This window comes from Melopsittacus undulatus, chromosome 16 (assembly GCF_012275295.1).
Source record: "Melopsittacus undulatus isolate bMelUnd1 chromosome 16, bMelUnd1.mat.Z, whole genome shotgun sequence".
In the NCBI taxonomy this organism is placed as follows: Eukaryota; Metazoa; Chordata; class Aves; order Psittaciformes; family Psittaculidae; genus Melopsittacus; species Melopsittacus undulatus.
In genome coordinates this window covers 5,600,743-5,617,161 of record NC_047542.1, presented here as the reverse complement: position 1 = coordinate 5,617,161, position 16,419 = coordinate 5,600,743, and the positions used below count along the sequence as shown (strand labels likewise).

The 16,419-nt window shown below is 55.7% G+C and overlaps 1 protein-coding gene across 5 annotated transcripts in view; it reads left to right on the top strand.

The window, feature by feature from the left end:
- The window catches only part of SLC6A17 (solute carrier family 6 member 17), a 43,475-nt gene extending 28,314 nt beyond the window's left edge, over positions 1-15,161 (top strand). For all 5 annotated transcript variants that reach the window (XM_034069691.1, XM_031042888.2, XM_031042886.2 and 2 more), the window contains 11 exons: positions 1,686-2,088; positions 4,151-4,308; positions 4,562-4,688; positions 5,343-5,524; positions 6,276-6,386; positions 7,337-7,578; positions 8,235-8,427; positions 9,019-9,211; positions 9,395-9,554; positions 10,125-10,287; positions 10,875-15,161. In XM_034069691.1, the coding sequence (XP_033925582.1) occupies positions 1,803-2,088; positions 4,151-4,308; positions 4,562-4,688; positions 5,343-5,524; positions 6,276-6,386; positions 7,337-7,578; positions 8,235-8,427; positions 9,019-9,211; positions 9,395-9,554; positions 10,125-10,287; positions 10,875-11,243 (2,184 nt within the window). In that variant the 5' untranslated portion in view covers positions 1,686-1,802 and the 3' untranslated portion in view covers positions 11,244-15,161. The remainder of the gene's footprint in view (positions 1-1,685; positions 2,089-4,150; positions 4,309-4,561; positions 4,689-5,342; positions 5,525-6,275; positions 6,387-7,336; positions 7,579-8,234; positions 8,428-9,018; positions 9,212-9,394; positions 9,555-10,124; positions 10,288-10,874) is intronic.
- The last annotated feature ends 1,258 nt before the right edge of the window (positions 15,162-16,419 follow it).

The following is a 16,419-nucleotide window of genomic DNA, read 5'->3' as shown; positions in this document are numbered from 1 at the left end:
TATCCTTAGTTTAGGGAGAGATTTTAGCCCCAGAGGCTGAGTCCCCCTGAAGGTCTGAGTTGCCTTGGCTCAGAAGTGGCTGCTGAGCAGCCAGGGAGCAGCAACCAGCTCGTGGGTGATTGAACCAGGTCTGTGCCAATCCATAATCGATGGAAATCCCAGTGATTCCTGACAGCTGGATCAGGCCCTTCCCTCCCCTCTGTGTCTGTGTCCATCCTGGCTGAGGATGCTCCAGCCACGTGTCGGTAATTGCCACAATTGAGCTGTGAGTGCTTTATATGAATGAGCCCTTGTTAGGAAATTAAACATTGCTGGCCCAGGCTTGAAGGAATAATTCAAACGGCTTCTCCGGAGGAGCCGGATCCGGGGAAGATGCGGAGCCGACACCGTTGCCTGGCAACGGATGCAGCCGACGGCCAAAAATAGCTTTTGTAATAGGAACAGGGCCTGGCAAAGGGGGAACTTTCTTCAGGGGTGAAAAAACACCAAGGTGAAGGCGAGGGAGGGTGAGGATTCCTACTGCCGATGATCTGCTTACCTCCTGCTCCGCGTTGGGATCACTGTGTGCTGGTTGGGAATGAGCTTTGCTGCCCAGGCTGAACCGGCTGCGCTGAGCTGGGTCTAAAAGGTGGATGTTGGGCCAAAGGAGAGAAGAACTGGGATGGCTGTGGGAAATAATGGGAGAGTTGTACCTTGGTTCAGCAGAGGAGACAGAGGGAGGTCCATCCTGTATCACCCATCCTGTATCACCCATCCTGTATCACCCATCCTGTATCACCCATCCTGGTAGCCATTGGCTGCCTGCTGAGGCTTGGCTGCTCCAAGGGCTGTGCTCGTGTGTTATAGGACCTCTGACTGGTGAGTTATAGAACCACTTGTGTCTTGTATGAGCTCTGAACTGAATGGTAAAGCCCTCAAGGTGAGGTGATGCTACAGCCGCATACTCCATCCCTGGGTCCAAAACTTACCCTGATGGTGCTCATCCCAGCTCTGCTCCCATGGGAACTGGTGCCATCGGTTTTGGGAATGAGGCGGGTGGGCAAACTGGTGCGAACTGGTGTAACCACAGGGATGCTGCAGGCTTGGGGCCGGTACAGCTCTCCCTGGCCTGTGACCAAGGCTGGGAATGAGCCGGGATGAGTGATGGCTTTGCCTTGGCAGCTGCTGGTTTGCAGCCGTTATCTGCTGTAAAACTGCCTGGGATGATTTAGTTGTGGATTCCAAGGCTTTTAAGTCACTCCTGATAACGTCCAGGGACAGAGATACAGCCGAGGTGTTTGACACCATCCAAGCTGCTGTGGGGCTGAGTCTGGGCTCTGCTGACAGCCCAGGAGGGGAGGGATCAGTGTTGGATGTAGTATCAGCCCTTGCGGGGATCAGCTGCTAGTCCAGGGTTGTTAGAGAGGAAAAGAGGCATCGAAGTGATGTGAGCGGCTCCATCACTCACCACCAGCCTTGCAGCCAAGGGAAATGCCCTCCTGTGGGTTGCAGGAGCTTCTTGTCCATGGATGTTGAACCAAGGGGTGCTCCTGGTCCATCAGTCATGAAGAAGGGTCCCTAGCATCCCCAAAGGGAGGTTCCCAGCATCCCCAAAGGGAGGTCCCCAAGGCATGGGGGTGATGGAGACCCTGCTCCCACCACCAAGACAAAACCCTCTCACCCTCTGCCATCCCCTTCCCCACCAGGTCCTGCTGATGAAGAGGAGGTGAGACCCGATCTGTAGCTCACCCGGTGCCATTCCCTGTGGGAAGTTCCTGTTCCTCTCCCCATCCCACCCCTTGGGGCCGCCTGGAGCCGTTCCCATGCCGAAGAACAGCAAAGTGACACAGCGGGAGCACAGCAATGAGCATGTCACCGAGTCGGTGGCCGACCTGCTGGCCCATGAGGAGCCCGTGGACTACAAACGCAGTGTCCTCAACGTGACAGGGGAGACGTGGGACAAGCAGAAGGATGGGGATGAGGAGCTGGATGCGGAGAACCGGCCGGCCTGGAACAGCAAGCTGCAGTACATCCTGGCGCAGATCGGCTACTCCGTGGGGCTGGGCAACGTCTGGCGCTTCCCATACCTCTGCCAGAAGAATGGAGGAGGTGGGAGATGGGCTCAGCCCTTGGGAAGGGGATGTGGCTCAGTCCTGCCTTGCTGCGCATCAGGGTGGGCATCCTGGGGCTTAGCTGGGCTCTGTTGTGGGGCTTGGGGGGCTCTGAAGGAGGAAGGGGGCAGCTGGGGATGCTCAGTGCTGGGCATTCATCCCTTTGGAGGTGCACACTCTTCCTGAAGGATTTCCACCCACCCACTCCAAAGGCAAGGGGAATCTCAGCCTGGAGCCAGGATGTCTTGCTGCAGCCTCCGATTCCTGCTGGGGCAATGTGGAAACAGGGTTAAAATAAAGCAGGAAGGAGGAGTCCAACCACTTCCCTATGTCCTGAAGCCACATTGTGGACTTCCCAGACCACCCCATCCTCCCATCACACCCAGGATGCAGGAGCAGCCCAGAGGGCCAGGTCTCTCCCAGCCTTGCTGAGCCCTGACACCCTTCATGACACTGATGGGTTGTTCTTCATTACCCCAAACCCAGCCCTCGGCCTTTGCAGTGATGGGAAGCAGCCTCAGTCAAACAGCATTGAATAAGGCCAGGACCAGCCCAGCTTCCCCCTTTTCCCCTTGCACGTCCCTCATTCCTGGTGCTGCATCATTTGATGTGCCCCAGTCTGCAGTGCTCTCAATAATTAAAACATCTCTGGTGTCATCTTCAGGATGAGTCATTCTCCCAAAGGAAAACCTGTCCGGTCAGCACTTCCCACCCCAGGACTGCTCCCACCACCATTCCCTCCCTTCCCGGCTGGCATGGTCAGCTCCTGCATCCCAGCATCACCCCAGCTGCTGGCACACGGCTCCCAGTGCCCTCAGCTGGGGTTGCTGGGTGGCCTAGAGGAGGTTAGAGGGGTAAATCCAGGCCTGGGATAGATGGATGTGCCCTGATGGATTCATTGCACAGCTCCTTGTGTCTTCCAAGCAGGTTTTCCTGATTCAATGAGCTTCGGAGGCAGCTCAGACCCCAAGCTCCAGAGTCCTGCTGCATCTGCCTGGCACCAGCCTCACAGGATAGGAGCCGAGAGGGTTAAATATAATGGGAAGAGAAGGCAGAAAATCAGCGTGTGCCCCATGGGATAACACTCGGCTGAAAGGGAAAGCTCAGGAAAGCTCAGCAATAATCTGCTGCTGAAGCCAGTTCTCTGTGCCTCAGTTTCCCCATTTCTACTTAGACCTGAAGGGGCAAACAACAAACCCGGAGAGGCCAAGGGGAATGGCTTTAACCTCTGCCAGAGAGGGTACTGAGATGAGACAACAGGCAGGAGCTCTTCCAACCCAACCCATTCCATGGTGCTCCCCATCCCAACCTGCTGCTCAGGACACTATTGCAGTGCCACAGGTGGGGGTGCCGGCTGTCCCTGGGGCACAAATCCAGCTGGGAATTGGCCCAACGCAGCCCTCATGTGCCTATGGATCACCGGCCGGCCCTGAGCTCCCGAGCTGGTCCTCAGCTCCTGGCAGGAGCTGGAGCAATCCATCAGCCGGGCACTGCAGCGTGAGTCATTGCAGCCTTTACGGTCATTGGGCTCTGCTTTGGGAGCTGCTAATTCCCCTTCAGCCTCCTCAATTAGGCAGAGATTGATCCTGCTCCTACCAGGGGGCTCTGTGCTGGTGGCACTGGGATGATGCTGCTGGGAATGTGGGATGTCCATGGAGGGGGGGTTGATGCAGAGGGCTTGGCTGTGCCAGCAGGACCGGAGTGAACAGGGAGCTGCTCCCTGCCCATGTATATCCAAGGCAGTTGGGACCATGTGCACCTCTCCATGGGCTGGCTCATGGAGGTGTCTCCTTGGATGGGGGGTGATGTGTGTGCATGGATCCAGTGTCTTTAGGTGTGTTGGGGTCTATTCCACACAGGCTCATGCTGGCAGGGGATGTTGCACACCCTTTCCTTCCATGCACGAGTGTTTGCTCCTCTTCATGGCTGAATCCTCCTGCCCAAGCACTGCTTTGCATTCCCAGACCCATTGTAAATGAACTGATGGACCAGGCACAGCCTGCCCCTCCATCCCTGGCTGCATGAGATGGGTCCATGCTGAGCTCTCTCTCCCCTGCCAGGTGCCTACCTGGTTCCATACCTGGTCCTGCTCATCATCATCGGGCTCCCCCTCTTCTTCCTGGAGCTGGCAGTGGGGCAGCGGATCCGCCGGGGCAGCATCGGTGTCTGGAATTACATCTGCCCGCGCCTGGGAGGCATTGGCTATGCCAGCTGCCTGGTGAGCGCACCCATGGGTGCCCTTGGACCCCTACCTCAGGGGGGGTCTGCTGCAAAACCTGGGGGGGAGCTGGAAGCAAACCTTGAGGGACCCCATGTGGAGGTTTGAGAGGTCAAAGGGAGTTCTTCCAGTTCCATTCATGGGTTTAGGGCTGGTTTGGGAATGGGCCCTGGGTCCCCATCCAGCCAGAGGTGTGCTGGGGACAGTGTCGCTGCCCTGTGATTTAACACCATGTCCTTGTTCCTCCATCAAGGTGTGTTTCTTTGTCGGTCTCTATTACAATGTCATCATCGGCTGGAGCATCTTCTACTTCTTTAAGTCCTTCCAGTACCCTCTTCCCTGGAGCGAGTGTCCCATAGTGAAGAATGGCTCCGTGGCTGGTAAGGGATGGCCATTGGCAGGGGGGCAGCCATCCCCAGGGCAGGGGGCTGTGGGACACTGGGGACCCCCAATGGAAGTCACAGACTGGGCACACTGGAGGTTGAGAGGTCTCTGGTGACACTAAGTACTCTCTGGTCCAGTTTCCTGGATCATTTGGAGGTGTTTTCCTTGGGCTGGATGAGCCTTTCCCCCCTTTGGGATCTGTCCCCACTGATGGGGTTTGATCAGTTTGGGGATTCAGAGCCTGGGTCTCCAGGCTGCCTGAGTGCTCGGAGATGGGATCTGACCCAGGATCCTGGAGGGAGGCAGCAAGAGCCAGGCAGGACTCACCTGGCTGCTCCATCAGAGCCTGACCGAGATGCTGACGGAGCTAATGGTGTTTAATAGCATCTGAGCATCTCCTTGGGACACTTTGGGACGTTTTATAGCACATGCAAATGTCTCTCCCTGTATTTAACGTCTCATTTGGGCTTTATGGCCCATCTCCTTGTTTCCCTGCTAACAATGAGCCCATCAATTCCTGTCCCTCCGTTCCCAGAGGATCTGCCCTTTCTGGCCAGCTCCAGCAGGTCTTTGACACACCTGATGTTCATCCTATAAGAGATGGTGGTGACTCCCCCAGCCCCTCACCTTCTGCCTATGCTTGGTTGCAGTTGTGGAGACCGAATGCGAGAGGAGCTCGGCCACCACCTACTTCTGGTACCGGGAGACCCTGGACATCTCCAACTCCATCTCGGAGAGCGGGGGGCTCAACTGGAAGATGACCCTGTGCCTGCTGGTGGCCTGGAGCCTTGTTGGCCTGGCCATGATCAAGGGCATCCAGTCCTCGGGGAAGGTGGGTATCGGTGGCCACCTGAGCCTGGCTGGGCTCCTTCCTGGACCACAGTGTCCTGCCCTCAGCTTGGTGGCTGGGCTGTGTGCCCTGGGATGCTCCCACCCCATCCAGAGTTGGGGCTATCTCAGAGGGGATCCAGAACAAGATCAAAAGAGGATGTAGGGAGGAGGCTCAGACCAGATGACACTTCCAGCCACACTAGGGTGGTCAAGTCCCCTGCCCAGCCCCTGCACTGGGGGCACCCCTGATGCACCCCTGATGCACCCCATCTCGAAGGATGCTCCTAGGATGGAGGGGTGAGAGCTGAGCCCTCCTTTGCATCAGGAGCACCGAGTCTGTGCAGAAGCAGGGCAGGAAGGAGCAGAGGATGCTGTTGGCCTGCAGAGCCACTGATGTTTCAAGCAAGGCTGTGTAAGCAGTGGGGTGGGATGCAGAAGGGTATGGTCCTCTGGGACATTTGAATGTCCCTGTCTCCAGATGTGCTCTACGAAACATCTGGTGGGTTAGCAGGCAGCAGAGGGCAAGGAGACCTCTGCCCTGTGGCCTCGTCTCCACGCTGTGTGAGCACTTGCAGGGCCGGTGCCTGCAGCTCTGCCCTGGTATCATCCTGCACAGCTTAACCCTGCACTGCCCGAGGAGCAGACCTCATTCTGGGGAGGGGAAACCCCTGTTGTGCTGTGCTGGGGTTGGATGGGAGGGGGCTGAGCTCTGTCCATGAGATCATGCTCACCATGCATCCCTCTGGCCGCAGGTGATGTACTTCAGCTCACTCTTCCCCTACGTGGTGCTGGTTTGCTTCTTGGTGCGGGGACTGCTGCTGCGCGGGGCGGTGGATGGGATCATGCACATGTTCACACCCAAGGTGAGAGCCCCCAAGCCCAGGTTCTCCTGACTGGTCACAACTTATTCCCCTATTTCCCACCCCAAAACCCAGGGTACCAACCCCAAACTACCTCCGAGATCCTGCTATGGCATCAGGATGTGCCAGCAGCACCCTAAACACAGGGTATGGCCAGGACAGCCAAGAACCCAGTGAGCTCACCACCCTGGGGCTGCTCTGAGCCTCAGCATCACTCCTCTCACTTTTAGGTACCCAGATGCCAGGGTTGGGACATGGGGGTGGCCCAAGGTGGTCTATTAAAGACTTCATGGGAAGATGCTGGCTGGCAGCAAACTCTCTGTTGGTGGCATCATTAACCAGCTAATGAATGAGTTAAACAGAGATGTTGATGAATCATCTCAGCTGGTGTTAGAGCCTCTTAGAAGATATTAATGATGATTTCGTGGCAAGTGATGCTCAGAGGCCTCCAGCTCTGGCTCGCAGGAGAGGGGGGATGTGGTTTAGGAGGTTAAACAAACCCAGCAGCCAAGTTTGATTTCAAGTGCTCCCTGCTCTGGAGGCAGGAGATAGCCAGGAGAGGATGGGGAACCATCACTGGGTGATACGTGGAGCCCTTAGGTGAAGGGATGGGGACACCAGCTCCCCAGGGCTGCTGGGTGGTCCATTGGGAAGCTGTAGAGCTTTGCACTGGAAGGTTGGACATCCAGCTTGGGCTCTGGGGCAGATGGAGCACCCAAAGACATTGTCAGATCACACCTTCCCCTGCCCATCTCCATGCCTCGGTTTCCCCCTCTGTGGGAAAGAGATACAGGACCTATGTGAGCTGGGTAATGCAAGACCTGAACGTGGTAGATCAAAGCATGCCCATGGCTGCTCCCAAACCAACCTCTTAATTCAGCACCACCTCCACTGGGATGAGTTGTGGGGCCACCAAACCACTTAACAACTTCTTCCTATGTCTTCCTTCCAAGCTGGACAAGATGCTGGACCCCCAGGTGTGGCGGGAGGCAGCTACACAGGTTTTCTTTGCCTTGGGGCTTGGCTTTGGGGGTGTCATCGCCTTCTCCAGCTACAACAAGCAGGACAACAACTGCCACTTTGATGCCACCCTTGTCTCCTTCATCAACTTCTTCACATCCGTCCTGGCCACCCTGGTTGTGTTTGCTGTGCTGGGCTTCAAGGCCAACATCATGAATGAGAAATGTGTGGTGGAGTAAGATTTGATGCTTTTCTGTTTGGGGTGGGCAGGTCTTTGCTGGCGGTGATGGTGGGTCTGGAGGCAATAGAGTAAGTGCTCTGGAGCTGGGTGATGCTGTGTTTTGGGGGACACATATTCCTGATGGTCAAGACTTGGATCTCCAGGGATGTAGTTGGGGGATTTGGGTATTCAGCTCCTTCAGCCTAAACTCCAGCCCTGAAATGGACTCTTCATCTGCACATTGAGGGTAAATCCAACATGTGTGGTCACATCACCCAGCTTTCCTCCAGTTCCTGCACACTGTGGGCTCCACTTGTCTGCCAGGTGAAGGGCCCTGCTGAGCTGGAAGCAGCTGGGGAAGGTGAAATTATGCACTCTCTGTTATCTCTAGACACTGAGCTGCATCCATAACATCTGGGCCATGCAGTGTGGAGCCCCAGAGCAGGAAATAAACCCGAGAAGGAAGCACAGGGAACCCATTCCCTGGTGGGCTCCCATCTGCATCCTCTGTCATGCGGCCTAAAGCACTCCTCACTTACAATAGAGGTCCTCTGACCAACACATGGGATCCATGACCCAGGGAGGTTCATCCTGCTTGCCATGGTCAGGCCCCATCCTCTACCCTGGGACAAAAGGGACATCTCTGGTGATCAGACTCCTCTCTCCCTTAGGAACGCTGAGAAGATCTTGGGCTACCTGAACACCAACGTGCTGAGCCATGACCTCATCCCACCCCACGTCAACTTCTCCCACCTCACAGCCAAAGACTACAATGAGATGTACAGGGTGATCATGACCGTGAAAGAGGCACACTTCAAAGAGCTGGGCTTGGACCCCTGCCTCTTGGAGGATGAACTCAACAAGGTACCCGGTGGCATCCTTGGGAGGACACGGAGCAAACCTTCCCCATTGGCTCTCCCTGGTGGGAGCTGCTCCACTTGGGTCACTCCTGGCACATGGATTGGGAAAAGCTGCTTTGAGGTTGGATGAAGCCTTGGGTGCCATGGTTTAGTGTGAGGTGTCCCTGCCCATGGCAGGGGGGTTGGAACTAGATGAGCTTAAGGTCCTTTCCAACCCGAACTATTCTATGAATTGAAACAAGGGGAATACAAAATGGAATATATAAACCTTTAGAATTAGTTGTATGGGGATTCCCTGTGGTCTTGCCCAGCACACGGTGGTCCTTTCTGTGGTGGGGAAAAGCACTGTCCATAGCAAGCCCAGGAGGGTCATCACTGCTTCCAGGCTTGGATCCAGACTGGAGTTTTCTTTCCTTGAAGGATCCAAGAATCCAGGTTGGAAGGACCTCAAGGGTCATCTGGTCCAACCTTTGTAGGCAAAGCATGACCCAGCACCCTGTGCAGCCAAAGAGAGGTTCAATGAGGCATGCAGGGGCTTGCAGGCTGACCTGGACGTGTTCCTTCTCATCCTTTGGTCCTCTCTCCCCCCGAACAGTCAGTGCAAGGAACTGGCCTGGCCTTCATTGCCTTCACAGAAGCCATGACCCACTTCCCAGCATCACCGTTTTGGTCCGTGATGTTCTTCCTGATGCTGATAAACCTGGGGCTGGGCAGCATGATCGGGACCATGTCGGGCATCACGACACCCATCATCGACACCTTCAAGGTGCGGAAGGAAGTGTTCACAGGTGAGGTCTTCTGCAACCTCCTCGGGAAGGGGCAGAGGGTCCCTGTTGTCCTGGGGAGTTACTGCAGGGGAGTGTGGACATCGTGGCCATGTAACTGGACCCTGCTAATGCAGGGGATGGACTTGGGGTGGAGGCCTTGGCTCCCCTTGGGGTGCTCTGACCATGCCTGGTTGCTTCCCACAGTTGGCTCCTGCATCTTTGCCTTCGTGGTGGGACTGATCTTTGTGCAGCGCTCTGGGAATTACTTTGTCACCATGTTTGATGATTACTCAGCCACGCTGCCGCTCACGGTCGTGGTCATCCTGGAGAACATTGCTGTGGCCTGGATTTACGGCACCAAGAAGTAAGACATTTGTACATTGCTGTAACTCTTGGCTTTAATACAACTGCTGTTAACACCTGGCTTGCAAAACCTTCCTTCCAGCTCTTTTCCATGTGATTTCTTCCCCAAGAGGCCAGCTCTGATGGAGCAAATACTCCAAGAGAAGCTACTCTATAGGCAGGCATTTGGTTCACCTTGATTCTCTTGTCCTGCCCTATGTGTAGCCCAGCCCCAGGAGCAAGTCCTCCTTCTGGGTATCTGCTGTTGGTTGTAGTGCTCCATCAGTTGCAATTACCCTTTTATTTGAGGTTTCCATGTCCCTCTGGAAAGAGACCTTGTTCCCTTTATTGCCTGTTCTTGCTGTCCATGAGCTGGCCAGGGCGAAGGGGGCTCTGGCTAATGTTCAAATGGCCTTTTCCATAGGAGGTTTCAAACCATTCCTGCAGGCTTGATGGACACTGGGATGCTTGCCTGGATCAGCTGAGTTTTTCTTCAGCCTTTACCTTGAGCATCATTTACAATGGGGGCTTCTGGAGGGGTCTCTGGCTTGTAGGTGGGGAATGCCATGGTTTCATCCCTTCCTCTCGGCAGGTTCATGCAGGAGCTGACGGAAATGCTGGGTTTCCGGCCCTACCAGTTCTACTACTACACCTGGAAGTACGTCTCTCCCATCTGCATGGCCGTGCTCATGACTGCCAGCATCATCCAGCTGGGAGTCAGTCCTCCAGGCTACAGTGCATGGATCAAAGAGGAGGTGAGCACAGGTCCCGTCCCCACCATCACCTCCCACTGTGGTCCAGGCTGAGCAGGGGGCAGCTGAGAGCTCATAGAGTCATAGAATGGGTTGGGTTGGGAAGGACCTTGAGCTCCTCCAGCTCCAACCCCTGCCATGGGCAGGGACCCCTTCCACTGGAGCAGCTGCTCCAAGCCCCTGTGTCCAACCTGGCCTTGAGCACTGCCAGGGATGGGGCAGCCACAGCTTCTCTGGGCACCCTGTGCCAGTGCCTCAGCACCCTCACAGTAACACTGCTCTGCTCATCTCCCCTCTCCTCCTCTGCTGGAAGACATCCTGCCTGTGGCCACCCATCCTCTGCAAGCCATCAGGATGGTCCACATTGCCCAGGAGCCTTCATCCAGCTCTGAGCTGAGAGCTTGGCTTTGGTTGGCTTCCACAGCCGCACACTGTGTGCAGGACCATGATCTATTCCTTGATTTGAACCCTCCTTCTGACAGCTTCATGTGGTGTTCCTGAGGATGAAGTGTGGCAGCAGGAACTGTTCTACCTGGTGTGCATCCCCTTTGCTGTCACAGCCCCTTGACACTGGTGTTTGTCTCTTCCAGGCGGCAGAGAAGTTCCTGTTCTACCCAACCTGGGCCATGGCCATCCTCATCTCTCTGATCATCCTGGCATCCCTCCCTCTGCCCCTGGTCTTCATCCTCCGGCAGTTCCACCTCGTGTCGGACGGCTCCAACGCCCTCTCTGTCACCTACAAGAAGGGCCGGATGATGAAGGACATCTCCAATCTGGAAGACAATGATGAGACCCGCTTCATCCTGAGCAAAGTGCCCAGCGAGACCCCGTCCCCCATGCCCACACACCGCTCCTACCTGGGTCCTGGGAGCAATTCCCCCATGGAAATGAGCAGTGCCCCCAATGGACGATATGGGAGCGGGTACATGCTGGCCAGCACCCCGGAATCCGAACTGTGATGGTTGCCTGTGGACCACCCCCACCGGGAGAGGAGGGCACTGGGGAGTGGGTCCTGGCTGTCCAGGCAACAGGAAAATTACTTACAAAGGAAGATGAAGAAGAAACCCCTCTTAAAACCGTAACCAAAAGCAGCCATTTCTAGGATGACATCAGGAAGAAGGGATTGCAGGAGGGGCAGGACTCCTCCGACAACCCTGGGTGGAGAGGCCGGATCCCCCCGAGCCCTCGGGGAAGGGAGGAGGAACCAGAGATGCTGCGATACCTTTCCAAGAGTTGTTCTCAATGCAGCTCAAACCTGAAGCAAAGAAGCTCTTTTCTAAGCAGCTGATGGTTGGAAAAAGGACCTGGAGGCAGGTGGGAAGCCAGGACACTTCCTCCTGTCACCCAGAGCTCTTCCCTCCCACTCTGTTGTCCTTTAGCCGGGAGGAGTCATGGCCTTATTCCAACGAGCACAATTACCCATCGATGTTCGGAGCACAAAAAGGTGCTGTTGTTGTCACCATCGTTGTTGTTGTTGTATCTCCTGTAGGTTTTTATAGCTGTGGACACACCTAAATAACCCCCCATTTTGAGCAGGGTTGCCAGGGAGCAGCACGGGGCTGGCTGAGACATTGCAAGGTGTGAGACAGGGGATGGTGGATCCTTGTATCCGTTGTGTTGCCACCAGCATGGGGACAGTGTCTGTGGGTTGTTGTGGGCCATGGAGGTGTCACGTCCATGGATGGGCAGTTGTTGTGCTGAGTGGCAGGAGGACCTCGAAGTGAGGGTGATTGAGATGGGCGAGCGTTTGGGGTCTGGATGGGGTTCCCATGATGGGGGTCTCTTGGAGTTACTCCTGACCTGTGGGATGCTCTGCATGGTGAGGGTCTCCTCTTGCCACACTCTTTAGATGTCCCAGAGGGACAAGCAGGGAAGCATCCAACTTCTCCAGGGGCATCCAGCGCTACCACAGGCCTGGTTTAGCTCTCAGGAAACCACCTCCTGACTTACCTCCCTTGCACCCACCAGTGCAGTGACCCAGGCAGTGATCAGCTCTGGGCACATCCTTGTTTCTCATAGCTTCAAGCCAGGAGGTCTCTAACACCTCCTGTTCCACATCCACAGGAGCCCAACGTCCTTCGGATGGAGGTAACCATCTCCTGGGGGCAGCAGGCATCTGCTGAGCATCACTTACTGGGAATCAGTGCCAGGTCCTGGTGTCCCTGCTAGCTCTTGATCCAGGCTGGTGAGCCCTTCTTAGGGCCCTGGGGCTTCTATCATCCCCATCCACATTGTCTGGGGACCAGGCTGATGGGACCTTATGCTGGTTTTGCCCAGGCTCTCTAGGAAAGGTTGGGATCTCCCAGCTCCCAGTCTCTCCCACAGCGCCTGAGGGTCCTTTCCTTGAATCCTATATGTAGCCAAGCATTGCTCTCAAGTATTAGATAGCATCTTCCTTCTTTCCCAAGTGGGACAGGAGAGCAGCAGCTTGTTTGCCCCTCTTTGTTCTTGGCATGTCACTATGGCCTCCGAAAGCTGAGGGAACTCCTTATCCTTGGTTCTGCTGGGATATGCATGATGGTGCTTCAAGCCAGTCTGAAGGCCAAGTTTGTGGGTGCTTGCTCATGAGCCCTTTACTCCTCTGCTTTCATGTCAATGGGTTTTACTCTGCCATGCTTCTCCTTTTGGCTGGGAGGTGAAGCCAGATGGACCTTCTCTTACCATCCCTGAGGCCAGGAGGTCCCCATAATGATGCTTCTCTTGTGGGTTGTGATCCCTTATAGCCCTTCTCCATGGGCTTGGCTGGTGGCCCTAAGACTCCTCCTGGACAACTAGCTCAGGCCCTTCATTACCCGTTTGCCCAGGGGAAAATGGAGACATGGCCTGAAGCAAAGCAGCTCAGTCTTTGATGGCTCTGAGAAGTGCCAGCCCTGGGAGGTCCCTCCTGCACTGGTCCCCCCTTCACCATCCCCATTGCTGCCTTTCTCTGTCCCCTGCCCATGCAAAGGGGCATCAGACATTGTCTCTGAATGGGAGAAGCACAAACCCTGTGGCATTTCCCCATCATTAGGCAGGATGTTCCCTCCCATCTCTTACTTCTCCCTCTGTCCCCACTTTCCTTCGTCCAACCAGCAAGACAGAGGATGAGCCAAAAGTCACCTTCCCAGTACCCCTAAGCACAGGGCTGGATTCCTACCACAGCTCCCATGGAGTTCACAGAGCAATACACCAAAGGGCTTAGTCCCGTTTGCTCCCATGGCGTGATGCTCCTCAGACCCTGGGAGGAAGGATCCAGCCTTCCACCTCTCCCATCACCATTCCCAAGCCAGCCAGGGAGGCGTTTGCTTTCCTCCCCTCTTCTTGCAGCGTCAATAAGAGGCAAAGTCAATAAGAAGGTAACAACAGAAGCTCTGTTATAGAGATACTTAAAGCATATACAGAGAGAGGAGATGGAATCATAACCTAGAGAGTCTCTATTTCTATTGTATATTTATTCTGTAAATGTTACTGTAAATGCTGTTAAATGACAAAACATATCCCAAAGTGGCCCGTGACCTATTCCCAGTCCCAGTGCTGTACAGATCAATTCTCATTGTATATTGGGACCTATTTCTACCTTTTGATTTCTCATGTGTGGCTCTTCCTTCCCCCCCCACCTTATCCCAGGGCATCCATCAGCCCTGGGGCATCCAGCAGAGAGGAGGAGGAGGAGGAAGGATGACACCTTCCTTTTTATCTGTGGCAATACTGTATTCCTTCGTGGCATTTGGTGTTGGACACGGGGTGTGGGGCTGGGGGGTGTGTGTTACAAGTGGAAGTGATCCGTGTTGTTGCCGTGTGAGTGTGCGTGTGTTGGTCTGTAGATGCCGTGTGCGTGTCCGTGTGGATGGGGTTGTTTGGGATTCACTTTCTCGCTGTCCTCGGTCGCTTTTGGAGCCTGGGGGGGGGGTGAGTTCCTCCTGCTCACTGGGGTTCTCCCTCCACACACCTCCTGGGGGTGCTGAGCTGTGGGTCGGGCTGATCCTCACTTGCTTTTAGCCCTAGAAATCACTTGTTCCCCTCTTTTCCCCCTAGAGGCACAGGGAATAGCTGCTACTTGTGAGCACAGGCACTTTTCAGTTCTCCTCCAGGCAGTGGGAGAAGGAGGGGGAACCACTGCTGATATTCCTGTCCTGCTCGGTGCCCAGCCTGGGTCCCATTGCTCACAGCAGGATGGGGGGACACAAGGATGTGCTGGGTGGACCAGGAGGGGTGAAACCACTGTCCCCTCCTTGGGGACAGAGCTGGGGAGGGGTTCAGTGGGTCTGGAGAGGGGATGGCTGGTGCTGGTGGTGCTGTGGGGCTGGGGGCTGGATCTGGGATGCTCCATCCAGAGCATCAGATCTGCTGCTGGTGCTCTGGTGGGGCTGGACCCTGATGGGGATGGCTGGAGATGGGTGTACTCTGCTGATTGGCACCATCCCTGGGTGCCCCTTGGCTCTTTCCCCTCCAAACCAGACCCTGTTTCCCCTCCTGGCCTCCTCCCAGACCCTCTGAGATCACCTTAAACCCCTCCATGGAGCAACCCCCTATTCCTCCATGGAGCAAACCCCAATTCCTCCATGGAGCAGCCCCCACTGCCTCCCTCTCCTCCCCATCCTGCCCCAAGCCTGGGTCTCACCCAGAAGAGCCGGTGGCCTTGGTGGCTGGGGGGGATGACACACACACACATATGGCATCATGCAGGATGTGACCACCTCCCCTGTGGACAAGCACAACGCTGGTGAACCCCTCCTGTACAGGTAAAAGCACAGATCTTGTAGTAACTTGTCCCATGTATCCTCGTAGCCGGTGTATTTACCACGCGTGCCGTGCCGGCCGACTCCTCAGCAGTGGAGAGAACCCTGTAACAGATGTAATGGAGTCTGATTAAAGTCTCTTCTTACCAAACCTCTTCTCACCACGACTCTTCTGTTTCCTTTGGGGCTCTCTGAGATCTGGGGTGGGATGGAGCTAAAGCAATGGGGGCTGTTGGCACCCATGGGATCGATGTCTCTGTCCTTCCCTGGCCTGTCCATCACCACTGGTGTCCCTCTGTCTCCCCTCATCCTCTCATTCACTTCCTCCATCCAGCACCAGCCCCTGCATGGGCTTGCTCAGGATGCTTCAGCAGAGTCATGGAGGTGATCTTCCATCCTGGACCAGTTCAACCAGTTTAACTGACACGCAAACTGGTAAGATGCAGCATCTACACCTCTGTGCAACACCCGGTTCTGTTGCTGGTGGCCTATCTGGAGCACTGGGGGATACTGGGAGTCTGGAGATCTCCTCTGGACAAGGACCAGGGATTTCCAGCAGCCCCAGGTGAGTTCAGCTGCTGGGTATTCACTTAGGAACAGGCTTGGCTGGGAGTGTGGCTGCCTCTTCCCTTCCCTCCCATCTTCTGTAGCTCACTTGGTATCTCCAGGGTTGAATCAGTCCTGGGCAGCATGAGAAAGGGGGAAAGAACCAGGATGGATGGGGCCAGATGAGATGCACCAGCACTGGAGATGCCATCAGGGTATCACTGTGACTGTGACCCGAACTCATCCGTGCTGCAGTGGCAGCCATGGAGGAGCAGAGCAGGTTCCCTGAGCACCTCTGCACCACCTGGAGATGCTGGTGTAGGACTGGGGTTGAGGGTGTGACAAGGGGCTGGAGCAGCAGCACTGGCCATGGTGGAGGCAGGAGGTGGCCTATGGGTTATCTCTGCCCAGGTCCAGGACCTGGCTTTAGGGTCAACATCCCCCAAGCGTGATGAGCAGGACACATAGAGCAGCTCTGAGCCCCAGTGTGGCCCTGGTCTGTGGAGCAGGGATGGAGATGCTCCCAGCTCCTCCTCTTCCTCAGTGCGGCAGCACAGATGCAGGATTACAGGTGCTGCTCCAATTGAGCCTGGCTCAGGGGGATACCTGAGGCTCTGTAGTACCCACATGTGGTGCTCACTGCTGTGCTGAGCTGCCCGGCCTCATCCCACGCTCATGCTCCCACTGCTGTGTGTGCTGGGTGGCTCTGGGCTTGGGATGAGGCTCCAGACAAGGCTCATTGTCCCCAGGCCACCCCACAGCATGGAGGGACCTCCATTTGTTTGATCCCTCTTTCTGCCTGCAAAGCAAACCCCAAGCTTCACCTTTGCATCCTTGGGGTTGCAGCTATCACAGGCATCTCAATGAGCTG